Source organism: Mirounga angustirostris, unplaced genomic scaffold (assembly GCF_029215605.1).
Source record: "Mirounga angustirostris isolate CCGP_5_RB_7025 unplaced genomic scaffold, mMirAng1.0.hap1 SCAF_7, whole genome shotgun sequence".
Lineage (NCBI taxonomy): Eukaryota > Metazoa > Chordata > Mammalia > Carnivora > Phocidae > Mirounga > Mirounga angustirostris.
The window spans coordinates 50624573-50648171 of record NW_026991715.1 but is presented as its reverse complement, the minus strand read 5'-3'; the positions used below and the strand labels follow the sequence as shown (position 1 = coordinate 50648171).

General features: G+C 40.9%; 1 protein-coding gene across 3 annotated transcripts in view; it reads right to left on the bottom strand.

Annotated features, from left to right (window-relative positions):
* Positions 1–23599, bottom strand: part of NLN (neurolysin) — a 96972-nt gene that overhangs the window by 14473 nt on the left and 58900 nt on the right. For all 3 annotated transcript variants that reach the window (XM_045895595.2, XM_045895598.2, XM_064596174.1), the window contains 4 exons: positions 23078–23238; positions 18067–18202; positions 16775–17141; positions 11959–12160 (listed from right to left, as the gene is read on the bottom strand). In XM_045895595.2, coding sequence (XP_045751551.1) covers positions 11959–12160; positions 16775–17141; positions 18067–18202; positions 23078–23238 — 866 coding nt within the window. The remainder of the gene's footprint in view (positions 1–11958; positions 12161–16774; positions 17142–18066; positions 18203–23077; positions 23239–23599) is intronic.

Here is a 23599-nt window from a genome sequence, read left to right as displayed (position 1 = left end):
TTATTCAATACATGCCTTTCTGGGGCACTCATCACTCTATTATTTAACTACTCAAGTTTCAATCAAAATCAATGAGTTAAATGACAACACTGCAGGCAGATATCCTTCGCATGTGTGTTATGTTTTGTGTTCTAAACTTTAAATAAGTGATTCTGAGATAACTGTGCTGTGGAAAGCCTGGTTGTACCTTGCAGGGCAGAAGAGGTTATCTTAACACAAGAAGCCACTTCAGTGGGAGTTAGAGCTGTGGATCAGCCGGCATGTGGGGTGAATGAAACGCGTTTTCTGGACAAACAAAGGATATGCTCAGAAGTTAAAGCATCCCTTGTAAAAATAAAGGGCTTATTCTGAAGGTGTGGGCTAAGAGTTAAAAAAAAGTTTGTTTTTTTTTTTTAAAGTGAATTTTAGTAAATTGTTGACTCAGATGTCAGAAAAGCTCTTGATCTGAAAGAGGGGAATTCACTAGAGCAGGCTGATGTTTTCTAACCTGCACACCATCCACAGAACTTCTGTAAAATTGACATGGGCAGAGGAGATTTAGCATTAAACCAACCGGGTCATCTGCAGAATGGGGTTATCGTTGTGTTATCTTTCCCTGAACCTCTGTCCTGTTTCCCTCACAGATGTGTGACACCCCAATCCCTGCCTGACTTCATCATCCCTGGGGCTCTGCAGGGAAGGGAAAGGAAGACGGGCTGAAGCACCGGAGGAGGCAGCAGATGGGATGCCGAATCAGCAGCAAAGAATGATTCTGCTTTTGGCCCAGGGCAGAAGCACAGATGTCAATGCCATTTCACATTCTGCCTTCCTCTCTTTATGCAAAAAAATGTTTTGCTTGACTTCCTATTATAATTGCGGTGATTCTAGATATGAAGAGCTGCAAATACTGAAGGGCCAAAGGGAATGAAATTCACTAGGCGTTGGAATTAGGCCACCCGTATTTGAGGACATCCCAATAAAAAGTTCTTATAGGAAAGAGGCAAGGGGGGCGCCTGGGTGGCTCAGATGGTTAAGCGTCTGCCTTCGGCTCAGGTCATGATCTCAGGGTCCTGGGATCGAGTCCCGCATCGGGCTCCCTGCTCCTTGGGAGCCTGCTTCTCCCTCTGCCTTTCTCTCTCGCTCTGTCTCTCATGAATTAAAAAAAAAAAAAAAAAAAAAAGAAGGAAAGAGGCAAGGGTTCCAGAAAACTGAATACTTTGCCTCTTTCTGGTATATAATCTTCTAAAATAACAAACATCCTACACTTAGATAAAACAATCTGATACAATAATCATGATCGACATCTATTGAGACTTTACCAGGTAAGGCATTATGCTAGGCCCTTTACATGGATTATCTGATTCAAATTCCAAAATGATTGTATGAACTACATACTGTAATCTCTGTTTTGAGATAAGGAAATTGAAACATACTAAGATTAACAGGAGAACGAGGATTTGAAACCCATGGTTTTTTTTTCTTTTTTTAAAGATTTTATTTATTTATTTATTTGAGAGAGAGAGGATGAGACAGAGAGAGAGGATGAGGGAGAGAGAGAGCATGAGAGGGGGTAGGGCCAGAGGGAGAAGCAGACTTCCCGCTGAGCAGGGAGCCCGATGCGGGACTCGATCCCGGGACTCCAGGATCATGACCTGAGCCGAAGGCAGTCGCTTAACCAACTGAGCCACCCAGGCGCCCCAAGGACACTTATCTTTTTTTTTTTTTTTTTTAAGATTTTTATTTATTTATTTGAGAGAGAGAATGAGAGAGAGCACATGAGACGGGGGAGGGCCAGAGGGAGAAGCAGGCTCCCTGCCGAGCAGGGAGCCCGATGCGGGACTCGATCCCGGGACTCCAGGATCATGACCTGAGCCGAAGGCAGTCGCTTAACCAACTGAGCCACCCAGGCGCCCTGAAACCCACGGTTTTAACCACAACTGCTATAATGCCACTCGATCTTATAAGAAAAATGAAAAACATAAAAGGTTAAATTAGCATGTTACAAAGTGGCTAAATCCTCCTGGACGTTGTTTAAAGTAGGAAAGTCTTATATCAAACTTGCCTTCATAAGAAGAGCAAAACAGGTTTCAGTTGTGCTTCCTTAGAAATCCTACTTCCTCTCTGTACTGGAAGATGTTTCAAGGATCAGACCTGAGGCTGGGTGTAAAGGTCAGCCTTTGTAACCACCTATCCTGTACCTGGGATTCTGTTATACTAACTGCATGATTTTCTAAAGATTACAGTTTTTAAATAAGTACTAACAGAGCAAATAAAGGCAAATAAATCACACCATCAGCGACCACTATACAATTATTTTGACAAAAATACACATTTTGTATATTCTGCTTATGTGAATATTTTTCGATCAGCATTTGCAAATGAGGGTGCAAATCAACCCCAAATAACAAAATGTGTGTGTGTGTGTTTGGAGGAGGTGGTGGTGGTATTTCAGAACCTAGAAAAACATGAACAAATGAATAATTCATGAGCTAAAATTGAATAAAATAAAAATTAACGCAGTTATGTCACTCAGAGTAGAGAAGAGAGGGCTTATTCTGTCCAAAGCCATTGGGTGGTGGGGGAGAGAGCACAGCAAATGAATGAACAGATCAACAATGTCTTCTAAAGAACAAAAGGAAATGTTTGCAAGGAGTAAAACCTAAAAATAACCCTACTGCTTACTAATTTCCCGAAAGCCAGTCACGCTGTTTTCTGTGTGCCCTTTGAGCAGTATCATTTAAATATTTTTCAAATGAGGAGGACAAAGAACCTATGAAACTCAAAAGCTCAATTTCCAGCAAACAACTAAATTCTGAAAAGAAAGGACTCCACAGTCAGCCACTGTATAAGTCTACAAAGAAACCCTGAACAAGTCTTAGGATCTAGTAGCCTGCTGGGGGTCTGACACTCAAAACAGCATGACTGCTGAATGATTACTCACTGTTGACCAGCCAGCAAACACCACTCCCTTGTTTTAAACTGTAGGTTCCAAAGAACCCTAAAAAGTCCTTTATATAGTTTTCAATAAGAACAATTTGAAGATGTTGGATATATAGTAGCTTATAGGCTATAGTAACTACTGATGTTAATATACTTCCCAGATAAAGCAGAGCATTGTGAATTAAAAGTAATCTGATTAACAAATCACTTTGCAGGTGATACTTCAAAAAGTTTTAGAGCATTATTGCTGCAAGAAATGTTTTGACAATAAAAGCCTAGAAAACAATGTAAACTCAGATTTCTCTTTGGTTATAATTTCTTGAGAGGCAGAAAGTTGTCTAAAACGATGAGATTTTTCATTATTACTTTTTTAAACAGACAATAGGATGCTTAAAATATACACTATTACAGATTTTTACAGCAGATCACTTGATGCTGTAGAGATTAACTTCTCAATTCAGACAACACAGCAGGAACTGGAGCAAAATTATATAAACTAGAGCTCAAAAGTCACGTGAGCTGTTGGTGTATTTAAAGACCAAAGTCTTACTGGATTATTGTTCTAATTAAGTGACTGAATGCTTTTAGGGGTTGCAACTAAAGTTTTTTTTTTTTCTTTTAAAGATTTTATTTATTTATTTGACAGAGAGAGACACAGTGAGAGAGGGAACACAAGCAGGGGGAGTGGGAGAGGGAGAAGCAGGCCTCCCGCAGAGCAAGGAGCCCGACATGGGGCTCGATCTCAGGATCCTGAGATCATGACCTGAGCCGAAAGCAGATGCTTAAACGACTGAGCCACCCAGGCGCCCCACAACTAAAGTTTTATATTCATGATACCAAATCCCAACTCAAAGAAAAAGCAGTTGCTGAAATCAGTAAGTGTACTGTGTTCAGAGGCCCCAGGAGAATGGACTCTGGCTATCTGAGGTGATCCCCTACTGATTTCCTAGCAGTCATTCCATATCCTGACATGTCTGATTTACCCCTAAATCCAGGGATCCTGCAGATGTTTATGTAACAAAACATTAAAAAAAGAAAAGTGCCACTGTCTCCCAGACTTTGCCACAAATAGAGGGTTAAAGTTCATACTTTTAACTTCACATACACCTACCCATCAATGGAAGTAATAATAGTAATAAAGAGACCCTGAATAATACTTTGCTAACTTGCTTATTAATCTTCACAGCAGCCCCATAGTTCAGCAGATCAGTATCACCACCATGATTTAAAAGACAATCCGCAGAGGTCTTAAATACTGTTTTTGTTTTTTTTTTTTTTTTGAGCGAGAGAGAGAGCTCGCACGTGCGAGTAGGGGCAGGGGTGGTGGTGATGGTCGGGTAGTGGGGAGGGGCAGAAGGAAAGGGAGAGAGAATCTTTAGTAGGCTCCATGCCCAACATGGAGCCTGAGGCTCTGAGATCATGACCTGAGCTGACATCAAGCACATGTGTACACATGTGTATATACATATATAAGGAAATAAACACATAAATAAATAAAGTAACAAAAAAGAGATCCTGAAAGAAATCACTTCTAACTGTGCAGGGCTGGGGGTAGGGAGCAGAGGCAACGAGGTTGTTGCTAAGTGTTTACTGTACTTGAGGACTAAAACTGAAAGGTCACCTTACACAGAGGGAGATGTGGAACTAGATAAACTCATTCATTCCACACATGCTTACGTGCGGTTGATTTAGAGGGAATGTCATTTAAGAGGCTAAGGAGAAAAAAGTCCATCCAACAGGAATACATACTTGGGAGATCAAATTCCGACCACATGACACAGTGCTGTCTCTAGGGCGTGGGACTGAGAGCACAAAAGTGGTTACAGGCAACAGAGTGGTGAAGAGCGTGACCATCAGATCGTGGGCGAACCATTCAACCCTCTTGAGTCTCAGTTCTCCCCATCTGGAAATGGGGGGGGAATAACAGTTTAATAAGAGAAGTAGGTTGGTAAATCTACTTCAGGAAATACTGTGAGGATAAAATTAATTAATGAATGTAACGCACTGATTACAGCGTCTGGCACATGGTCAGTGCCCACTAAATCTTGGCTGCTATTATCCTTCTCAGCCTGCCCAGTTTACCTAACCAGGTATGGTCTTGGCTAGTCTGATCATGCTTATCCTTGGCTTCCTCCAAGGATCTATTTTCAGTACTAATACTGAAGATAAAACAAACCCACATTTTTTTCAACTCATTTCCCACCATTCACAATACTCGAAACTGCTTATTCTGCTCTAGCTTTGGGAATCAAATTTCCAAATAGGCAATAAACATTAAAACAACAGAAAAACAAACACAAATCTGATGGTTTCTTTCATTTTTAAAATAAATTTATTTATTTAAGAGAGAGAGAGAGCACGAGAGTGTACATGAGTGGGAGGGGTGGAGAGAGAATCCCAAGCAGACTCCACGGTGAGTACAGAGCCCGAGACGGGGATCCTTGTCAGGACCCTGAGATCACCACCTGAGCCGAAACCAAGAGTCGGAGGCTTAACCACTATGCCACCCAAGCGCCCCTAAGCCAGATGGTTTCTAATCACCTTCCATAGATCTTCATCCAAAACTCTACTGAGGGTAGGCATTTGTGAATTTCTTAAACAGGAGGTGACAGTACCTTGCCTCATGGCAACTTTTTTCCTCCTCTTAAATTATGACTTGTGTGCTATGTGTTGATCCCCAAAGGGTTGAGTTATGTATAAATATATTTAGAAGAACACTTCAAATATGTATGGCACTTAATGCTTTCCCAAGTACCTTTTACACATGATTAAATCTTGCAGGCACCCAGGGAAGTAGGTATGAGAATTGCTGTCCTCATTTATGAATAAGAAAAATGAGATGGCTCAAGAAGGCAGAATAACTTGCTAAAAGTCACATAGTCAGGCCAACAAGTACATGGATGTTTTAATAGTGTTTTTTTGTTTCTTATTTTAAGATTTACTTATGAGAGAGAGACAGATCGTTTACAAGCTGGGGGAGAGACAGAGGGAGAGAATCCCAAGCAGACTCCTTATCCAGAGTGGAGTCCCACATGGGGATCTGATCCCACGACCCAGGGATCAAGACCTGAGACGAAACCAAGAGTTGGGCACTCAACCGAGTGAGCCACCCAGGGGCCCCTAAAGCAGTGTTCTTATCCTAAACCGAGGGTGCCTTCCTGACCCCTGTACCACAGGGTTTATTTACAAGACAAGAAGCTCTCTATTAGTCTTCTGACCAAATTAACACATTATTTGGAACTACATAATTTGAAGTTCTTCTGCCCTTCGATCCTTTTCACTTTTAATTACTAAGGCTTTAATGTGATTCTGTGTTGCTTTAAGACATATTTATTATATATTTTTTGGGAGACACAGAGAGAGAGAGAGAGAAAGAGCAAGAGTGTGCGCATATACACGCAGGAGTGGGAGAGAGAATCTCAAGCAGACTCCACTGTGAGTGGAGCCCAATGCGGGGTTTGATCTCACAACCATGACATCATCATCTGAGCTGAAACCAAGAGTCAGGTGCCTAACCAATAGCGCCACCCAGGCGCCCCTGTGTTGCTTTAAAATAATGATCTTTAACAGTCTACAATTTACTACTCCTAATGTGCACACCAACACAGACATCATTATGGAAGCTGTTAAGAAGCATTACTTTTCTTTTCTAGCTAAGTTCAAAAGGCCAGTGATTACTGAGAGCTCAAACCACAATAAAGTCAAGAAACAGGAACAGATACTAGAGATGCCACCTCTTGATTGCTATCTTCAAAATTATATGCCCCATAGTATTAACACAAGAAAATATAAGTGAAACTCATCTGCTGAATGATGAAACAGTACACATATTGAACTGGCGCACCTACATGTCTGAAAACTGGATGTTCCGGCAGTCACATTTAAATATTACTACGACAAGCTCCAACGAGCTCTTCTGGTCATCACACTTGCACAAGGCCAAAGTGGGGAACCAAACACTGAGCTGCCATATCTTAAAATCAATCTAGTGGATGTGTATGGCAAAATTTTTTTTTAACTAGAGAAAGAGAGAGAGGAAGGGAGGGGCAGATGGAGAGGGAGAGAATTTTATTTTTTTTTTGAGAGAGAGAGAGAATCTTTTTTTTTTTTTTTTAAGATTTTTATTTATTTATTTGACACAGAGAGACACAGCGAGAGAGGGAACACAAGCAGGGGGAGTGGGAGAGGGAGAAGCAGGCTTCCCGCTGAGCAGGGAGCCCGATGCGGGACTCGATCCCAGGACCCTGGGATCATGACCTGAGCCGAAGGCAGATGCTTAACAACTGAGCCACCCAGGCACCCCGAGAGAGAGAGAATCTTAAGCAGGCTCCTTGCTCATTGTGAAACCTGATGTGGGGCTTGATCAAACAACCTTTAGATCATCACCTGATCTGAAATCAAGAGTCAGACACTTAACCGACTAGCCACCCAGGTGCCCCGGTATGGCAAATTTTTATTTGACTATGTATTTCTCAAAGAAGTCAGAAGTACTACTAAACACAGGAGCTATTAAGCTCCTTATTCACTACCACCCAATTTAGGTCAATACAAGAGGTTTTGAAATTATTATAAAGCTGCAAAAACGTGGTTTTGTGCCTATTACTTTTGAGACAAAAGTACTGATTATTGGTTCCATATACGATTAACTTAAAAGTTCTTTTTAAAAATTTTTTAATTGAGCTGTAGTGGACATACAATATTATATTAGTTTCAGGTATACAACATAGTAATTCAATGTTTATATCTTTAAAAGTTCTTAAAACATTGCAGTATATTTGAAAGAATTAATAGACAAAAAGATATTTTTCAAAGATAATCTCAGGAGAAGATTACCAATCAAAGGATTGTACTACATACTATTTAACTATATGACACATTCTGTGTTCACGAAGGAAGTTAGGCAAACTCTAAGAATTGAATATAGTCCACTGTTTCAAGACAGAGACACCATATACCAACACTATCACCAGCGTAATACTGTCATCAGTATTTCAGTATATATACTGATTCATGTATATATATTTCCATATAGTTTATAGAGTTCAGTCCATGATGTCATGTTATATAGTTCAGTCCTCAGGACTGAACTATATAATCTATAGTTCATGAATCGGTATATATTATTGACATAATACCAGCAACATTATTTCCCAGCACTAAAAGTGGCTATGTCAAAGGATCAAAAATAACATAAAAGATCATAAGGATAACAGAGTGGTAGAGAAATGCATTATGAGCACATGGTAAGCATATGGTACTCAGGTTCGAAGAGGACTGTGTCTGAAAACAAGAACACATATGAAGAGCACTGAAAACCTGATCCGAGAATCACTATTATTTTAATAAATGTGATCAAGAGACCAATTACTTTCTTATGAAATCATTAGCTGATAATCAATATACAAATAAGGAGGAAACTGCTATAACCCAGGAGTTCTTAACTTGGAATTCATTACGGTCTGGGCTTCAAGGAATCTGTGAGCCCTTTGGAATCCCATGTAAAAATCTGAGTGTATGAGGTGTATGTACATTTTCCTAGAAGAGGTATCCACAGCTTAAATCAGATTTTCATAGAGTCCTCATATCCAAAAAAGATCCACTATTCTAAAAACAGGCTATAGTTTATATATGTACAAATATATAACTGGAACTTGGATAATCTAAGTAATATTCCAAAAGTCTAAAATTTAAAAAGGTATTTGACTTTTCTAAATTACTCATAAAAACACTTTAGAAAAATGGAACTAGACTTATTCTAAATAAAGGAAATAGCCGGGGTGCCTGGGTGGCTCAGTTGGTTAAGCGTCTGCCTTTGGTTCAGGTCATGATCTCAGGGTCCTGGGATCAAGTCCTGCATTGGGCTCCCTGCTCAGTGGGGAGCCTGCTTCTCCCTCTGCCTGCCGCTCCCCCTGCTTGTGAACACTTGCTCTCTCTCTCTCTGACCAATAAATAAATAAATAAATAAATAAATAAATAAATAAATAAATAAAGGAAACAGCCATAGAATGGACACTGATTGAAAATAAATATTTCAGGAACCCTATAGCTGTGAAGTACTTTAAAACTATGTAAGAAAGAAAATTTAGGTTATTCTGGAAGATTTCTTTTCCTTGGATTAAAAACAGGATAAAAATGGCTATATCAGTGTATGAGGACTTCTTTATCTGAATAGATTCATATCTTATTTCCCTATTTTTTTTTAATAAACATGGCAACACCAGAATGTAGAGAAAAAATCTTTGAAAGAACTAAACAGATTTTTTTTTTTAAAGATTATTTATTTATTTATTTATTTGACAGAGAGAGACACAGCGAGACAGGGAACACAAGCAGGGGGAGTGGGAGAGGGAGAAGCAGGCTTCCCGTGGAGCAGGGAGCCTGATGTGGGGCTTGATCCCAGGACCCTGGGATCACGACCTGAGCCAAAGGCAGATGCTTAAAGACTGAGCCACCCAGGCACCCCACTAAACAGATTTTTAACAATAGTGACAATAATATTTTGGAATTGAGTCGGTACATTTTGGTTATTACGATGATTAGGAGATATTCTGAGGTCCAGGGATGCTAGATGTCCAGGACTGAACTGCACATGTCAGGACAAAAAAAAAAAATTGTCCCATATGCTGCACACCATTCATATGTCCTAGTGGACATTCACGTAAGTGAAAAATCTATAATTAAGTGAGCCCGGGTTTAAACTAACTCCACTTCACGTATTTCTGTTAAGTATTTTGTACGGACTTTTAATTTTCAGGACTCTTTTTTTTTTTTTAAAGACTTTATCTATTTATTTGACAGAGAGAGAGATCACAAGTAGGCAGAACAGCAGGCAGAGGGAGAGGGAGAAGCAGGCTCCCCACTGAGCAGAGAACCCGATGTGGGACTCAATCCCAGGACCCTGGGACCATGACCTGAGCCGAAGGCAGACACGTAACTGACTGAGCCACCCAGGCGCCCCAATTTCTGGGACTCTTAACTATTGGGATCACCTACATAAGTCAAAGCAAGAGTGCTTTTTTGTAAGTTTCCCAAGAAATGTTCACCATTTTGGAAAATCATGTCACCACTGATGCTATAGACCAATATGGAATGTCTCTGTTCCCCCCAATTCCTATGGTGAAACCTAATCCCCAATGTGATGATAGGAGATGAGACCTTTGGGAGGTAACGAGGTCATGAAGGTAGAGCCTCCATGAATGGGATTAGTAATGTCCTTATAAGAGAGAACCCAAGGAGCTCCCCCACCCTATGTAACGACATAGTGAGAAGGCAACATCTCTGAACCAGAAAGCAGGTTCTTACCAGATACCAAATCTGCCAGCACCTTGATGCTGGACTTGTAGCCTCCAGAACTGGCTGAGAAATAAATTTCTGTTGCTTCTAAGCCACCCAGGCTATGATATTCTGCTACAGCAACCTGAACCAAGACAGTTGGCAATACCAGTCTAGGGCCTGAGTTGACAACACAAACCACATTTATCAGTCTGTAGTTTTTGCTGCTGGATTCAGGGTTATTCATAATGAAGACTTCGTTATGTCTTACTATAGAGCCACGTCCAGGCATCACTATTTGGAAAACATAATTCAGTGAGGACATTATATCAACTAAAAAAATTTTCTGTATGGAGGAAGGCTGTTAGGGAAAAATGAGTAAAATCCAAATAAAGTACCGAGTCTTGTTAGGAGTACTGTAGGAATATTGGCTTCTTGGTTGTGACAAATCTATTATAGTAACACTAGATGTTAACAGTAGAGGAAACAGGGTAAGGGGTATGTGGGCAATTTTTGTACTATCTTTGCAACTTTTCTGTAAATCGAAAACTATTCTAATAAAAAGCTTCTTATTGGGGCGCCTGGGTGGCTCAGTCGTTAAGCATCTGCCTTCGGCTCAGGTCATGATCCCAGGGTCCTGGGATCGAGCCCCGCATCGGGCTCCCTGCTCCGTGGGAAGCCTGCTTCTCCCTCTCCCACCCCCCCGCTTGTGTTCCCTCTCTCACTGTGTCTCTCTCTGTCAAATAAATAAAATATTTAAAAACAAAAGCTTCTTATTAAGAAGTTTGCCTTTAGAGATGTATAGAGATTTCAAATTTGGAAAACTGTTCCTCCATTTCTGTTAATATCAGTTTTCCAAACTGTTAGGTTGAACTACTAACTTGATGTTTTCTTATGTCAGATAACAGTTAAATATTAACAAGTTCATATGGTTTATCCTTGAATATTGTGGGCCTAGTTTACTGAACTGTATTAAGAAGTTGAGAAAAAATGTACTTTTCCTTTTCAGAAGTGGAGAAATCAGTTGCAATCCACTGCACACACGCACACACACTTTTTGGCTAATTCTCCACATGGTTATACTATATTACCTATGATTTTAATTTGAGGCTAGTCATGGGAGGTGTTTTAACATATTTATTATTAAAAAAGAAGTAGAGTCTGAGACATTTGAAAACCACTCAACTCAACAAAGCATTAACAAGCGGAAGAGAGAGATTACAGCACAGTTTATCTGTGAAGCTTACACTAAACTCCTACGGAGAAGAAAAGAATAAAATGGAAAAAACAGAGTATTTGTATGCCTTAATGATAATCATCTTTTTCCATAGGGTGGTATTCAATGAAGATCCTTCATTAGTGGATTAACCTCTGAGTAAAAGACATGCTATATAAGAGGACACAGTAAGAAAAATTTTGTTTTTACAGAAGGCCTATGAGATTTTTTTTTTTTTAATTTTTATTTATTTATTTGACAGAGTGAGAGAGAGCACAAGCAGGGGGAGCAGCAGGCAGAGGGAGAGGGCGAAGCAGGCTTCCCGCTGAGCAGGGAGCCCGATGCGGGGCTCAATCCCAGGACCCTGAAATCATGACCTGAGCTGAAGGCAGACGCTTAACGACTGAGCCACCCAGGCGCCTGGCCTATGAGATTCTTGAGCATGTTCAGCTTCTGAAAAAAACATGTTAAGGGGAGGAACCTAACAGCAGTAGAAAAAATAAAAAGCCAGAAACACAATTGGTAGGTTTAAGATAAAAAAAATCACTCACTTGTGCACAAATCTGATGCATGACATGACCAAATTCATGGAAGTAAGTCCGCACCTCATCGTGCCTCAGGAGAGAGGGACGGCCTGCTGTTGGCTGCGAGAAGTTCACCACGAGGGCAGCCACCGACATCATGCGGCTCCCATCAGGAAGGAGGCAGCCAGGCTGAAGACCAAAGCAGGCTGCGTGGTTGTACTTTCCTTCCCTGGGAACCAGAAGCATCACTGGTGAGATAGGAACACTCTTCCATAGCAACAACACTGCTGTGACCTCTCTCAGTCATGAAGTCTTATTTGATACCAGAGGACACTCTGAAACATGTAATCCACCCTTGAGAAAGTAGGTCAACATTTTATTAAAATGGACAAACTGAAACTAAGCAAACAAAAACCCCACTATCACTTCACGTGAGTGTTAGATCCAAGGTTTCTTTTGTGGAAAAACCTTAATGTAAGAATCAAGAATATCCACCACACCTAGTACAGAGCCCAGTATTTACTTTGATGGAATCTTACTTTTCTTCTTCAAAGATGGTGTCACTAAACACTAAACTGTATTAAAGCAAACTTGAGATAAAAGATACAGTTTGATATACTAAGCAGATTTTTCTTAAAATTAGAATTGATAAAAACCAGACAATAAGGTTGTTCCTTTTATTCAAGGGAGGAAGAATCAGTATTCACAATTAAGTGTGCTCCTTTATTTATAAACTAGTCAGGACTTTTTGAAACAGAATGCTTTTAGTTAGCTTGGGAGAAAGCAAAAATTACACTATAAAGTTATCTATTCTTGGACAATGGGTTATCAGTGATGGTCTCTCCAAAAGCTATGTGCAATTGGACTTTATTCTAGAAGTAGGTTTCCGTCTTTTTTTTTTTTTTTTTTTTTTTGCTTAGAAGACTAACAGTATATTCAGGTTTGGGGGGTAGAAGTTTTAGTTTTTGTTTTGATTGATATATAAATTTTTTATATTATCTTTTCTTTGTGACTCCTTATTAATCTGTTTTCCCTGCTGATGCTATTCAAGCTAAAAAAAACAAAACAAAACAACAATTAGCTTTTTCCAGCTTCCTATGATGAGGTATAGAGCTGGAAAGGGCATTGCTCCTGGGGCACCTGGGTGGCTCAGTTGGTTAAGCAACTGCCTTCGGCTCAGGTCATGATCCTGGAGTCCCGGGATCGAGTCCCACATCGGGCTCCCTGCTCGGCAGGGAGTCTGCTTCTCCCTCTGACCCTCCTCCCTCTCACACTCTCTGTCTCTCATTCTCTCTCTCGCAAATAAACAAAATCTTAAAAAAAAAAAAAAAAAAAGAGCCATGGGCTGGATTGAAAAAAAAAAAAAAAAAAGAAAGGGCATTGCTCCTATCCACACAACAATATGCTACACAATCTCCAAGTCACAACTTTTCTTGAATTCATCACTAATGGGAAGGCAATCAACTGACTTACAATCTAAGACAGATGCCTCCAGGGAGAGAGGAAGTGAGGAAGCAAGGACTTTTTTTTACCTGGGGAAAATACTGCAGAAACCAGTAAGAAAAGTCTTTTAACACATTGACAAAGGCCATGGTGGACCAGCAAAAGCAGGGAGCCACTGGGAGCTATAGATAAGGATGCTGTGCATCCATTTGCAGGGTCTTCTCCCTGAACCTCACTGTGGGCACACAAAAAGATGGTGGCAGGGTAATACCCTGCTAGAGCATCAGTCCTGATGCAGGCCTGAAGAGGGAGTGGCTGCCTTCACGGAGGAATGGAGCATTGCCTTGCTTCTGGGAGGAAGGGCAAGGAACTCTGCTGCCCTAAAAGCACTGGTGAAAACTCACTGCCAAGGCCAGAAGAACAGAAAAAATCCTCTACCTCTGAAGGAAGGACAGGAACACAGTGTGGGCCTGAGTCAGCTGAGTCCGGCTAAGTCAGGACTGAGCAGGGACATGGGAAGGAAGGCAGACAAAGGAGGGGACAGAAGCCACGAACAGGTACAGCAGAAACGATACAGGAACATGATAACATTTTCAGCCAGCCCAGATTCCGGTGGTTCAATGGGCTAGTCTGTGCTTTCTAGAACAATTTCATGTAGTTAGTTGTAAATGTGTAAACAGATCTATAAACCTTATTTATTTATTTCTTTATAAAGATTTTATTTATTTGACAGAGAGAGACACAGCGAGAGAGGGAACACAAGCAGGGGGAGTGGGAGAGGGAGAAGCAGGCTTCCCGCGGAGCAGGGAGCCCAATGCGGGGCTCGATCCCAGGACCCTGGGATCATGACCTGAGCCTAAGGCAGACGCTTAATGACTAGCCACCCAGGCGCCCCTATAAACCTTATTTTTAACTGGGGAAAACTCATCTGGACATGTTTATCCTATTATATTTTATACCTCTTAGTATATTAGGAAAGGCCAAAATGTATTTTTTTCCCCAAAAGCATATTCTTCATTTGAGAATAATATGGGTGCTACTGTGTTAGACAGACAGGGTTGAGATATTTGGAGAACTTTTAAAGTCTAAGAATAGCTTAAAATCAAAGACTTTCTACTGATTTAAAAATCAGTGGCATTGAGGGGGTCTTTAATCTTTCCTTTTAGGAAGAAACTTGATTTATTTAATTTTAAAGGATTCTATATTCTGAGTTTTACGTTTTCACATTTTGTCTATAAAATGATGGTGATTTTTAAAAATGTCCCTATAGCTCCTCCCCTAAGCACCCTGAGATGATTTCCGAAAATGGTTTGCTATTCACTTGACCCAGAAGACCCTACAAAATCATGCAAATCAAGAGGTTCAAATCTTCATGTTCACTTTAAGAACACACGTGAAACTGCCCAGGTCATCAAGGGTCTGCAGATCCAAAAAGCCTCCAAGTATCTGAAGGATGCCACTTTGCAGAAGCAGTGTGTGCCATTCTGTCTCCACAATGGTGGAGTTGGGAGGTGTGCCCGGGCCAAACAGTGGGGCTGGACACAGGGTCGCTGGCCCAAGAAGAGTGAATTTTTACTGCACATGCTTAAAAATGTAGAGAGTAATGCTGTACCTTAAGGGTTTAAATGTAGATTCTCTGGTGAACAAAGCCCCCCGGATGCGGCATAGAACGTACAGGGCTCATGGTCAGATTAACCCATACATGAGTTTTCCCTGCCACACTGAGAGGGTCCTGACTGAAAAAGAGCAGACTGTTCCTAAACCAGAACAGGACATTGCACAGAAGAAAAAGATACCCCAGAAGAAACTGAAGAAACAAAAACTTATGTCCCAGGAGTAAATTCTGCATAAAATAAATGTAAATTAAAAAAATAAATAAATAAAAAATAAAAATGTCCCTATCAAGCATCTTATGTTGGAACCATCAGAGTATTTTGGTTTTGTTTTGAGAATCTCAGTATTCAATGAATAAACACTGAAATGTGATTAAAAGAAAAACGTAACTGGTTTTTCTTAAACCTACTCCAAATATCCTTTTTTGAGTCGCTGAGAAAAAACAAGTTACTCCATCTCACTTTTAGGAAGTGACAGGAAGGTGACAGGAAGTGAATATTAAGTAGGTCACTACTTTCACAAGAGATCAGCTTCTGATTCCCATTCCAGTGCTGGTAGCCGTGGCCAGATCTCAGAGCACAAAAGAAACCAATTATATGTTGGCAGCGAGACAGCAGGCTGGGGTGGCAAGAGCTGCTATCTTTGACCCTGGAAGTAGAATCTGGGGACAGTTCTAGAAGACTCCAGGGTTGAAGGATCTCCCCTGAAAGAATTTCTGGCTTAACACAGTGTGCTAACACTCTTATTAAAAAGCGACCCATCTACATTTGACAAGGGTTTATTTTTAGATCATTTCAAAAGTGAAAGTAAGTTCATAAAACATTGCGATAAGGCACCATTGTCCCCTGTCTCGATGACACAGTTATCCAGCCTCCTTCCCAGCAGCCACCCAAAGTCACCCTAAGTCTGTGGGTTAAAAACTTGTTTGTGCTACAAAAGTAGGGGGTTACTGTAATTTCCTTTGGCCTAGTTAATAAAATGAATTGGTAATTGTAATAGGCTGGCTTTGTTTTAGAAACAGCCTAGAGAGGAAGTGATCCAAGTCCTTTCGTGTCTGATGAAGCACCATAGAATCCATAGTTACCAAATGTTTCAGAGACAATAATGTTTTCAGTTCTTACCAGTGACGGACTACCTAGCTTGGGTGATATGTGTATATGGCCTGATGCACAAAACAATCCTGTAAAGGGATCACCGGTTCCATACCACCGAGGAGGAAACAGAGTCTCAAAGAGGTTAAGTCACTTAAGCATCCAACTCAGTTTGAATGACTACGAAGATTTTGCTCTTCCTATTGTACTGTGCTGCCCTTCAGCCGGACTCAGGGAAATGGCCAGAGACTGAAGAGTCCTGGCAGACAGATTACCTGAATGATAAATATTTTGGGGGCCGATTTTAAATTAAGTAAGTGCAGTGCACACACAGATGATGGTAACAATGATGATGGCTGCAATCATTTATTAAGCAATTGCTATAAGCAGGGTAGTCTTCCAGTTAATGTTTTGTACATAATTAACCAACCATTTTATCTTTATAACCCTACAAAGCAGGTAGAATTAATATTCCCCTTTTACTGAACCTATAATATAGGTAAAGAAACTGAGGCACAGGAACATTAGGTAAGTGGCCTAGTAAGTGACGGAGCCAGACACTCTGGCTTCAGAGCCCACATCTTTACTCCCATCACTAAGAACCAACCATACATGAGAACTGTGGCAGACAAGAGTCTTAATCTGGGTAGGAATCCAATCCCTAAGGTCCCTTCCCACAATGTGATTCTCAGTACCTTGGATAGAGGTCCAGGTAGAACTGTCCCAAAACTTCTCCTGTGGCTTTATCCTTCACAGTGTAAAGTGTCACACTTTTATTCCATACATGAGCATCTGCCACTTGCTCAAATGAAAGACCCAACAGCTCCTGGTAGATGTTCAGCAAGCCTTCAGTGACCACTTCAATTGGGAAGTATTCCTTGAGGATCTCTTGATCTATGGAGTACTTGAGTTCTTCTGTCTGAGTCATGTAGTAATGTAGGTCCCAGGCATTGATTTTCCCATCATATTCAAAACCTTTCTCTTCACATTCCTTTTTCTTCAAATTCAAAATAAACTCTCGCTCTGCCTCACCCAATGGTTTTAATTTCTGGCTTAAATCATCTGTGCGGGAAGTGGGAAAAGTCCGTGATTTATTGCTTTTGGGAGCAAGCACATTCATACACATACCAGTGTTTTAGCATGGTGCTTCCTCCTTTGTAGTACTTGATGCAGATAACCAGGAGGAAGGAAGGAGGGAGGGAAGGAAAGCAGGCTCGACTATGACAGCCTTGCTGTTCTCTTCCCGGTAATTTATTTTGTGGCTCTTTGCCCTCCCATTTTTTCAGCACCAGCTAAACCAAGCCACAACTTTCTCACACCATCAACAAAGCCCAAGTTTATCTCAGAGAACTCTGACTCCAGAATGTTATAATTCAGGAAATAAAACAATAGTGAAACCATCTCATGTCCATCATTATTCTTCAATGAGAACAGCCTCCTCAAAAAGCCAGAGAAATTAAATCAGAGGCAACCTGTGATCACTATTACTAAAAACTGCTCAATGCCTTTAACAGCCATGGGTTTTGTTTACCACTAATCCCTTCCTATAAAGAATGTCTATTTGGATACAGCAATTCCACTTTTTAGATGGATACCACAATTTATATACTGTGGTTAATTTTGCCTATTTCATATTCTCCCTAATTTATTTTAAAATTGGCATATTCCCATCTGAGTTATCCTCTTGGCTGCCTGTACTCACCTACTCTCTTATAGGCCTAATCAGAATTAGATCACTTTGTATCTTCCATAAGTTTCCTTCTTTCTCTTTGGAGGGCTTCTCAGGCTGTTGCCTTCACCTCACACTCTGGGGTTGCCTCCCAAACTGCTATGTCCCATAGAGAGCCAAATACATGTTTATCTTACATTTGTGACAAATGATGCAGGACAAATACATAACAAGAGCATATGCATTTAGGCAAATACAGTGAAACAGTCAAAGAAGAAGAAAAATGGAAATATACAACTGATTAAAAAAAGACCCCACCTAGAAAGGCTGTTACATGGCTTGTACGCTTTGCAGTGTTCATTTCAAGGACAAAGTCAGCATGTGTGCTATAGCCGAGGAGTTTGGCTACTTTGGCCCGTAGTGGGAGTAGCTGCTGCAGAATTACGGTGTTTTCCTAGTAATAAACAACAACAAAAACAAAGATTAATCATTAATTGGATCCAAAGCATTAAAACGAAGTTATTACATGTATTTTTAGGTTGGTAAAACTGTCAATTATTTTTAAACCATCTCAACCTCCTAATAAATGACTCTACTTCAGTGTTAAAGACTTTTTAAAAATTCATGATCCAATTTTATTTCTGAAATCCTTGACTTTTTAAGCCTCAGGAGAGTGCTATGAGGTCTTAATAAAATTGTAGGTATTATAAACTTAGAGTGAAAATGTATTATTAAGGGGCGCCTGGGTGGCTCAGTTGTTAAGCGTCTGCCTTTGGCTCAAGTCATGGTCCTGGGATCGAGCCCCGCATCGGGCTCCCTGCTCAGCGGAGAGCCTGCTTCTCCCTCTCCCACTCCCTCTGCTTGTGTTCCCTCTCTCACTGTGTCTCTCTCTGTCAAATAAATAAATAAAATCTAAAAAACAAAAAACAAAACAAAAGAAAATGTATTGTTAAGGACTACAGTGATTCCTCATTTAATTTCATTGACAAGACTGCAACAAATATTGATACTTAAATTTATTTTTGGGAGTTATAAATACATATAAACACAAGTTTGCACTTTAACTTCACATCCATTAGTATGGCTATTATAGAAACAATAGAAAAAAGTGTTAATGAGGATGTGAAGAATTTGGAAACTTTGTATACTGCTGATTTGAATGTAAAAAGTGTAGCTGCTGTGGAAAACAGTATTGCAATTCCTTAAAAAATTAAACACATAATTATCATATGATCCAGCAATTCCACTTGTTGGTATGCGTCCCAAAGAGCGGAAGCAGGAACTCTAAGAGATATTTGTACACCCGTGTTCACTACACCATTATGTGAATAATAGCCAAGGGGTGGATGCCATCCAAATGTCCATCAGTGGATAAATGGATAAAGAAAATGTGGTATATACATATAATGGAATATTATTCAGTCTTAAAAGGTAAAGAAATTTTGACAAATGCTAAAACAAGATATTATGCTAAGTAAAATAAGCCAGTCATAAAAGAATAAATACTATATGATTCCAACTTACATGAGGTTCCTCGAGGAGTCAAATTCATAGAGCCAGAAAGTAGAACAGTGGATGCCAGCGGTGGGGGGTAGGGGGGTTGGGAGTTAGCATTTAATGGGTACAGAGTTTCGGCTGGGGAAGATAAAAAGTCTGAAGACAATGGTGGTGATGGCTGCAGAGCCATGTGAACATACTTAATGCCACAGAACTCTCTACACTTATGAATGTTTCAGAGATTCGTTTCAAATCATTACAAACTTTTTCTTTGTTTTGTATGTATTAAGGACACAAATAATGATATTGCTTTATTTTTTTAAAGATTTTATTTATTTATTTAATTGACAGAGAGAGAGATAGACAGCGAGAGAGGGAACACAAGCCGGGGGAGTGGGAGAGGGAGAAGCAGGCTCCCCGTGGAGCAGGGAGCCCGATGCGGGGCTCGATCCCAGGACCCTGGGATCCTGACCTGAGCTGAAGGCAGTTGCTTAACCAACTGAGCCACCCAGGCATCCCGTATTTTTTTTTTAACAATAAAAGGAAAAGCTATCTCTTGGAGAAAGTAATAAATGTTGAGGTGAAAGAAAAATACCCCCCCCCCGCCCCCCGATAATTAAACCATATTCACAGACATGTTTCTAAGGAAGATCACACACCAAGGACAGTCTGGAGCAGCGTGAGTGACCACCTGGGGTCACAGCCACAGAACCTTCCCCCACCTGCCTCCCCTCCTGCTTTGAAGGACTCATTCTTTCCACCCATTTCCACCCCAACATCGAGGAGTAGTTGCTTTTTAGTCCATTTTGTTTTCAATACAATTTAGTATCGATCCGAGTAAACAAGATCTTCTCCTTCCACCCCCACCCCTAGACCAACCGGACTGGAAGGTACCACCACTGGTGCTACCTTCTCTCCCCACAGCCTGTAACTTAACGTTCTGTTCTCAACTGAATTGTGATGGTTAGAAACTTCACGTATAGTTTGTGGAAATCATAGAATTAAACCTATTGCTTAAAAAAAACCAAAACTAGTTGTGGCCACATGATCTACAACGGGACAAGGGACTCTCAAAGAGGCGATGAGTAAAATTCCTGGGTCGTCTCTTTACAGATGCCTGTCCTGCGAGCTGCAAACTGCCTATGACAACAAAGACTTAAGAAGTCGTAATACCAAGCTTTGGATCACTCACCTCTGTACTGTTAGTTGCAAGAGAAATAAACCTTTCTTTTAAAATTGTGGTAAAACATATATAACATAAGAAATGCCATTTTAGGGCGCTTGGGTGGCTCAGTTGGTTAAGCGACTGCCTTCGGCTCAGGTCATGATCCTGGAGTCCCGGGATCGAGTCCCGCATCAGGCTCCCTGCTCGGCAGGGAGTCTGCTTCTGCCTCTGATCCTCCCCCCTCTCATGTACTCTCTCTCTCTCTCTCATTCTCGCTCTCAAATAAATAAAATCTTTAAAAAAAAGAAAAAGAAATGCCATTTTAACCATTTAGAAAATTAATTTAGACCTTTTAACAGGTGTTTGCCATTTGATTTTTTGAAAAAAAATCAAGTTGTAAACTTTTATTACAAATTAAAAATGAGGTTCTTAAAAATCTCAACTCGACCAGATATGAAACAATTTAAAAACCTTTAATGGCATATTGAAAAAAAAAAACAATCAGGCTTAAAAAAACAAAACAAAACAAAAAAAACCCAAACACGTTTATCATTACCAAAAATGGACATCTTTAGGTAAAAATAATAGAAACCCCATGCTGCATAGATAATGCAGATTAGAAATTCTGGTTATCTGCTCAATGGGCAAAAGGCAAGCACTTAAGGTCTTCAGCTCCAATCTTTTGCTCATTTCTTATTGCTGGAATTTCTTATTTACCTCTTCTTGTTGGATGACTGAACCGGATGATGTCAGTGATGGTAAGCCCACATTTACTTAGCCCTGCCCTTTCAGGCTTACAAGCCAACCAGTTCTCAGCTGTAGGCTGGCTGGTTTTGTCTCTGTGAAATCTCATGGTTTGGGGTTTTATGGGCATCTGCGTAGGTCACCGAAGTTCCACCGGCAAGGATCTTGAGGTGGCTGCTGATGTTGGGTCTCATCTTAATTTTCCTTACTTTCTTCAACTGGAGGTCCCCTGCGGAATCGTGGTGGTCCGTACCCTTTCCTCCTCCAACATCAAACTCCAGCCTCGCTCTCTCTTACTCTGCGCAGGTATTTCCCGGGGTTATTCTTTATGGCAGTCTGGTATACAAACACATCTTCCTCGGTCTCATTCCTGTTGATGGAACCACTTTACTGTTTCCAGAACCTTTGTTGTAATGACTTTGTCATTGCCAGTGGGCGCCACGGAGGCTACTGCCCCAGATGCTGAGCCTGGTGTCCAAAGAGCAGAGGGTGGGCGGGGGCTGGGTCACCTTCCTCCACTTGCTGCTGGTGGTGACAGTGATGGGGACTGAGCCAGCTGTGGCAGCTGCACCTCCTGCTGGGTGTGATGGTTACTGGGCCATGGGGGTGGGGCTGCTCAGAGCTCTCTGGGGTCCACTCTCCTTCCCACATCTGCCGGAACTCTCATTTTAGCCATTTTTAAGTGTATAATTCAATGGCACTAATTGCGTTCAGTTCACACTGTTGTGTAACCACTACCACTATCTGTTTCCAAAACTTTTCCAACACCCCAAACAGAAACTTGGTAACCATTAAACAGTAATTCCCCAGTGGCCCCAGCCTCTGCCAACCACTAATCCTTTCTGAAGAGAAACAGCTTTTTTTTTTTTTTTTTTTTTTTTTAAGATTTTATTTATTTGAGACAGAGAGAATGAGAGAGAGAGAGCACATGAGAAGGGGGAGGGTCAGAGGCAGAAGCAGGCTCCCTGCCGAGCAGGGAGCCCAATGCAGGACTCTAGACTGCTAGATCATGAGGAAGCTCCAAGCGGGGAGAGCTCCAGACGTCATGGTCTTTGAGCTCAAGGCAGTAACTGGTTATGGTCTGACATATGGTAAATGGGTTCTATGTGTGGGAAAAAAGGCACTCACAGTCATCTGGAGAGGCAGACTGTGGTGGAGCTGTCTAGCTGACTCTGAGAATGCATTTCTAATTCTTCCTTTTTACCCTTTGGTAATAGAATCCCCTCAGCTGAGCAAATGGCTGTCAACTGAAGACTACATTTCCCAGGTTCCCCTGCAGCTAGGTACGACTAGATGATGGAATCTGAGTCAATAGGAGGTGAATGGAGTGGATGTATGTCATTTCCAGGGTGTCTCTGTCCGTTATTTTCCCTCTTCCAAATAGGCCGGGAAATGGTGACAGCTGGAATGGCCTTGGAAGTCACTTGTTAAGGACAGAGAGGTGCTCCACCAGCCCTGGACTGTTGACTTGGTGAAAGAATACAACTTTTAGTTTATTTAACCCATTCTATTTTTTTTTTTTTTAAAGATTTTATTTATTTATTTGAGAGAGAGAGAATGAGAGACAGAGAGCATGAGAGGGAAGAGGGCAGAGGGAGAAGCAGACCCCCTGCTGAGCAGGGAGCCCGATGTGGGACTCGATCCGGGGAATCCAGGATCATGACCTGAGCCGAAGGCAGTCGCTTAACCAACTGAGCCACCCAGGCGCCCTAACCCATTCTATTTTAATTAGAACAGCTTAGGCTGTGGCCACACCAGGGCTACCAGTGAGCAAGGGAAAAGCTAAAAGCCTTCAGGAATTAGGAGGCATAATACTCAAATAGGCATGTTGGTCTCTGAGCTAACTTCAACACTGGTGAACAAAGCAAACCCTTTTCTTAAAATCTTCCACAAAAACGAAAGAAAGACAAACATTCAGAGTACCTCTTTGCACCTTGTATTAAATGCCATTTCCATCTTCCTTCTAGTTTCAGGGATACAACATTTCTTCATGACAGGAAAGTAGTGTGGATATTTTAAGGTAATTTTATACTTGTCATCATCTGTCTTTTCTAAACTGTCAATGAAATCATCAGGAAGAGCACCTGCAAGAAATCATTTTCTCATACATCAATTTTTCCACTCATTATTAGTTTATTTAGCATTGGCATGGTGCCTTTAAGAAGCTCTAGGAATTCTGTGGAGTAATTGAAATTCAAGTAAAATAATGACAACCCTTATAATATCATTTTGAAGCTACTGGAATGGGGATGGTGATTAGAGGACAGGTGGCTTAGGAGATGGTAATTCAAATTATGAACAGGCTTCAGTGTACTTGTGCAGATGGTGTTTTGATGGAGAACAGGCAAAACTAAGCCAAGAAAGATCCAGAACAAATTAAGAAGAGACTAGTTTAAGTTATACTGTAGGGGATATTATAAGGTAAAAAATTTCAAGGCACTGAAG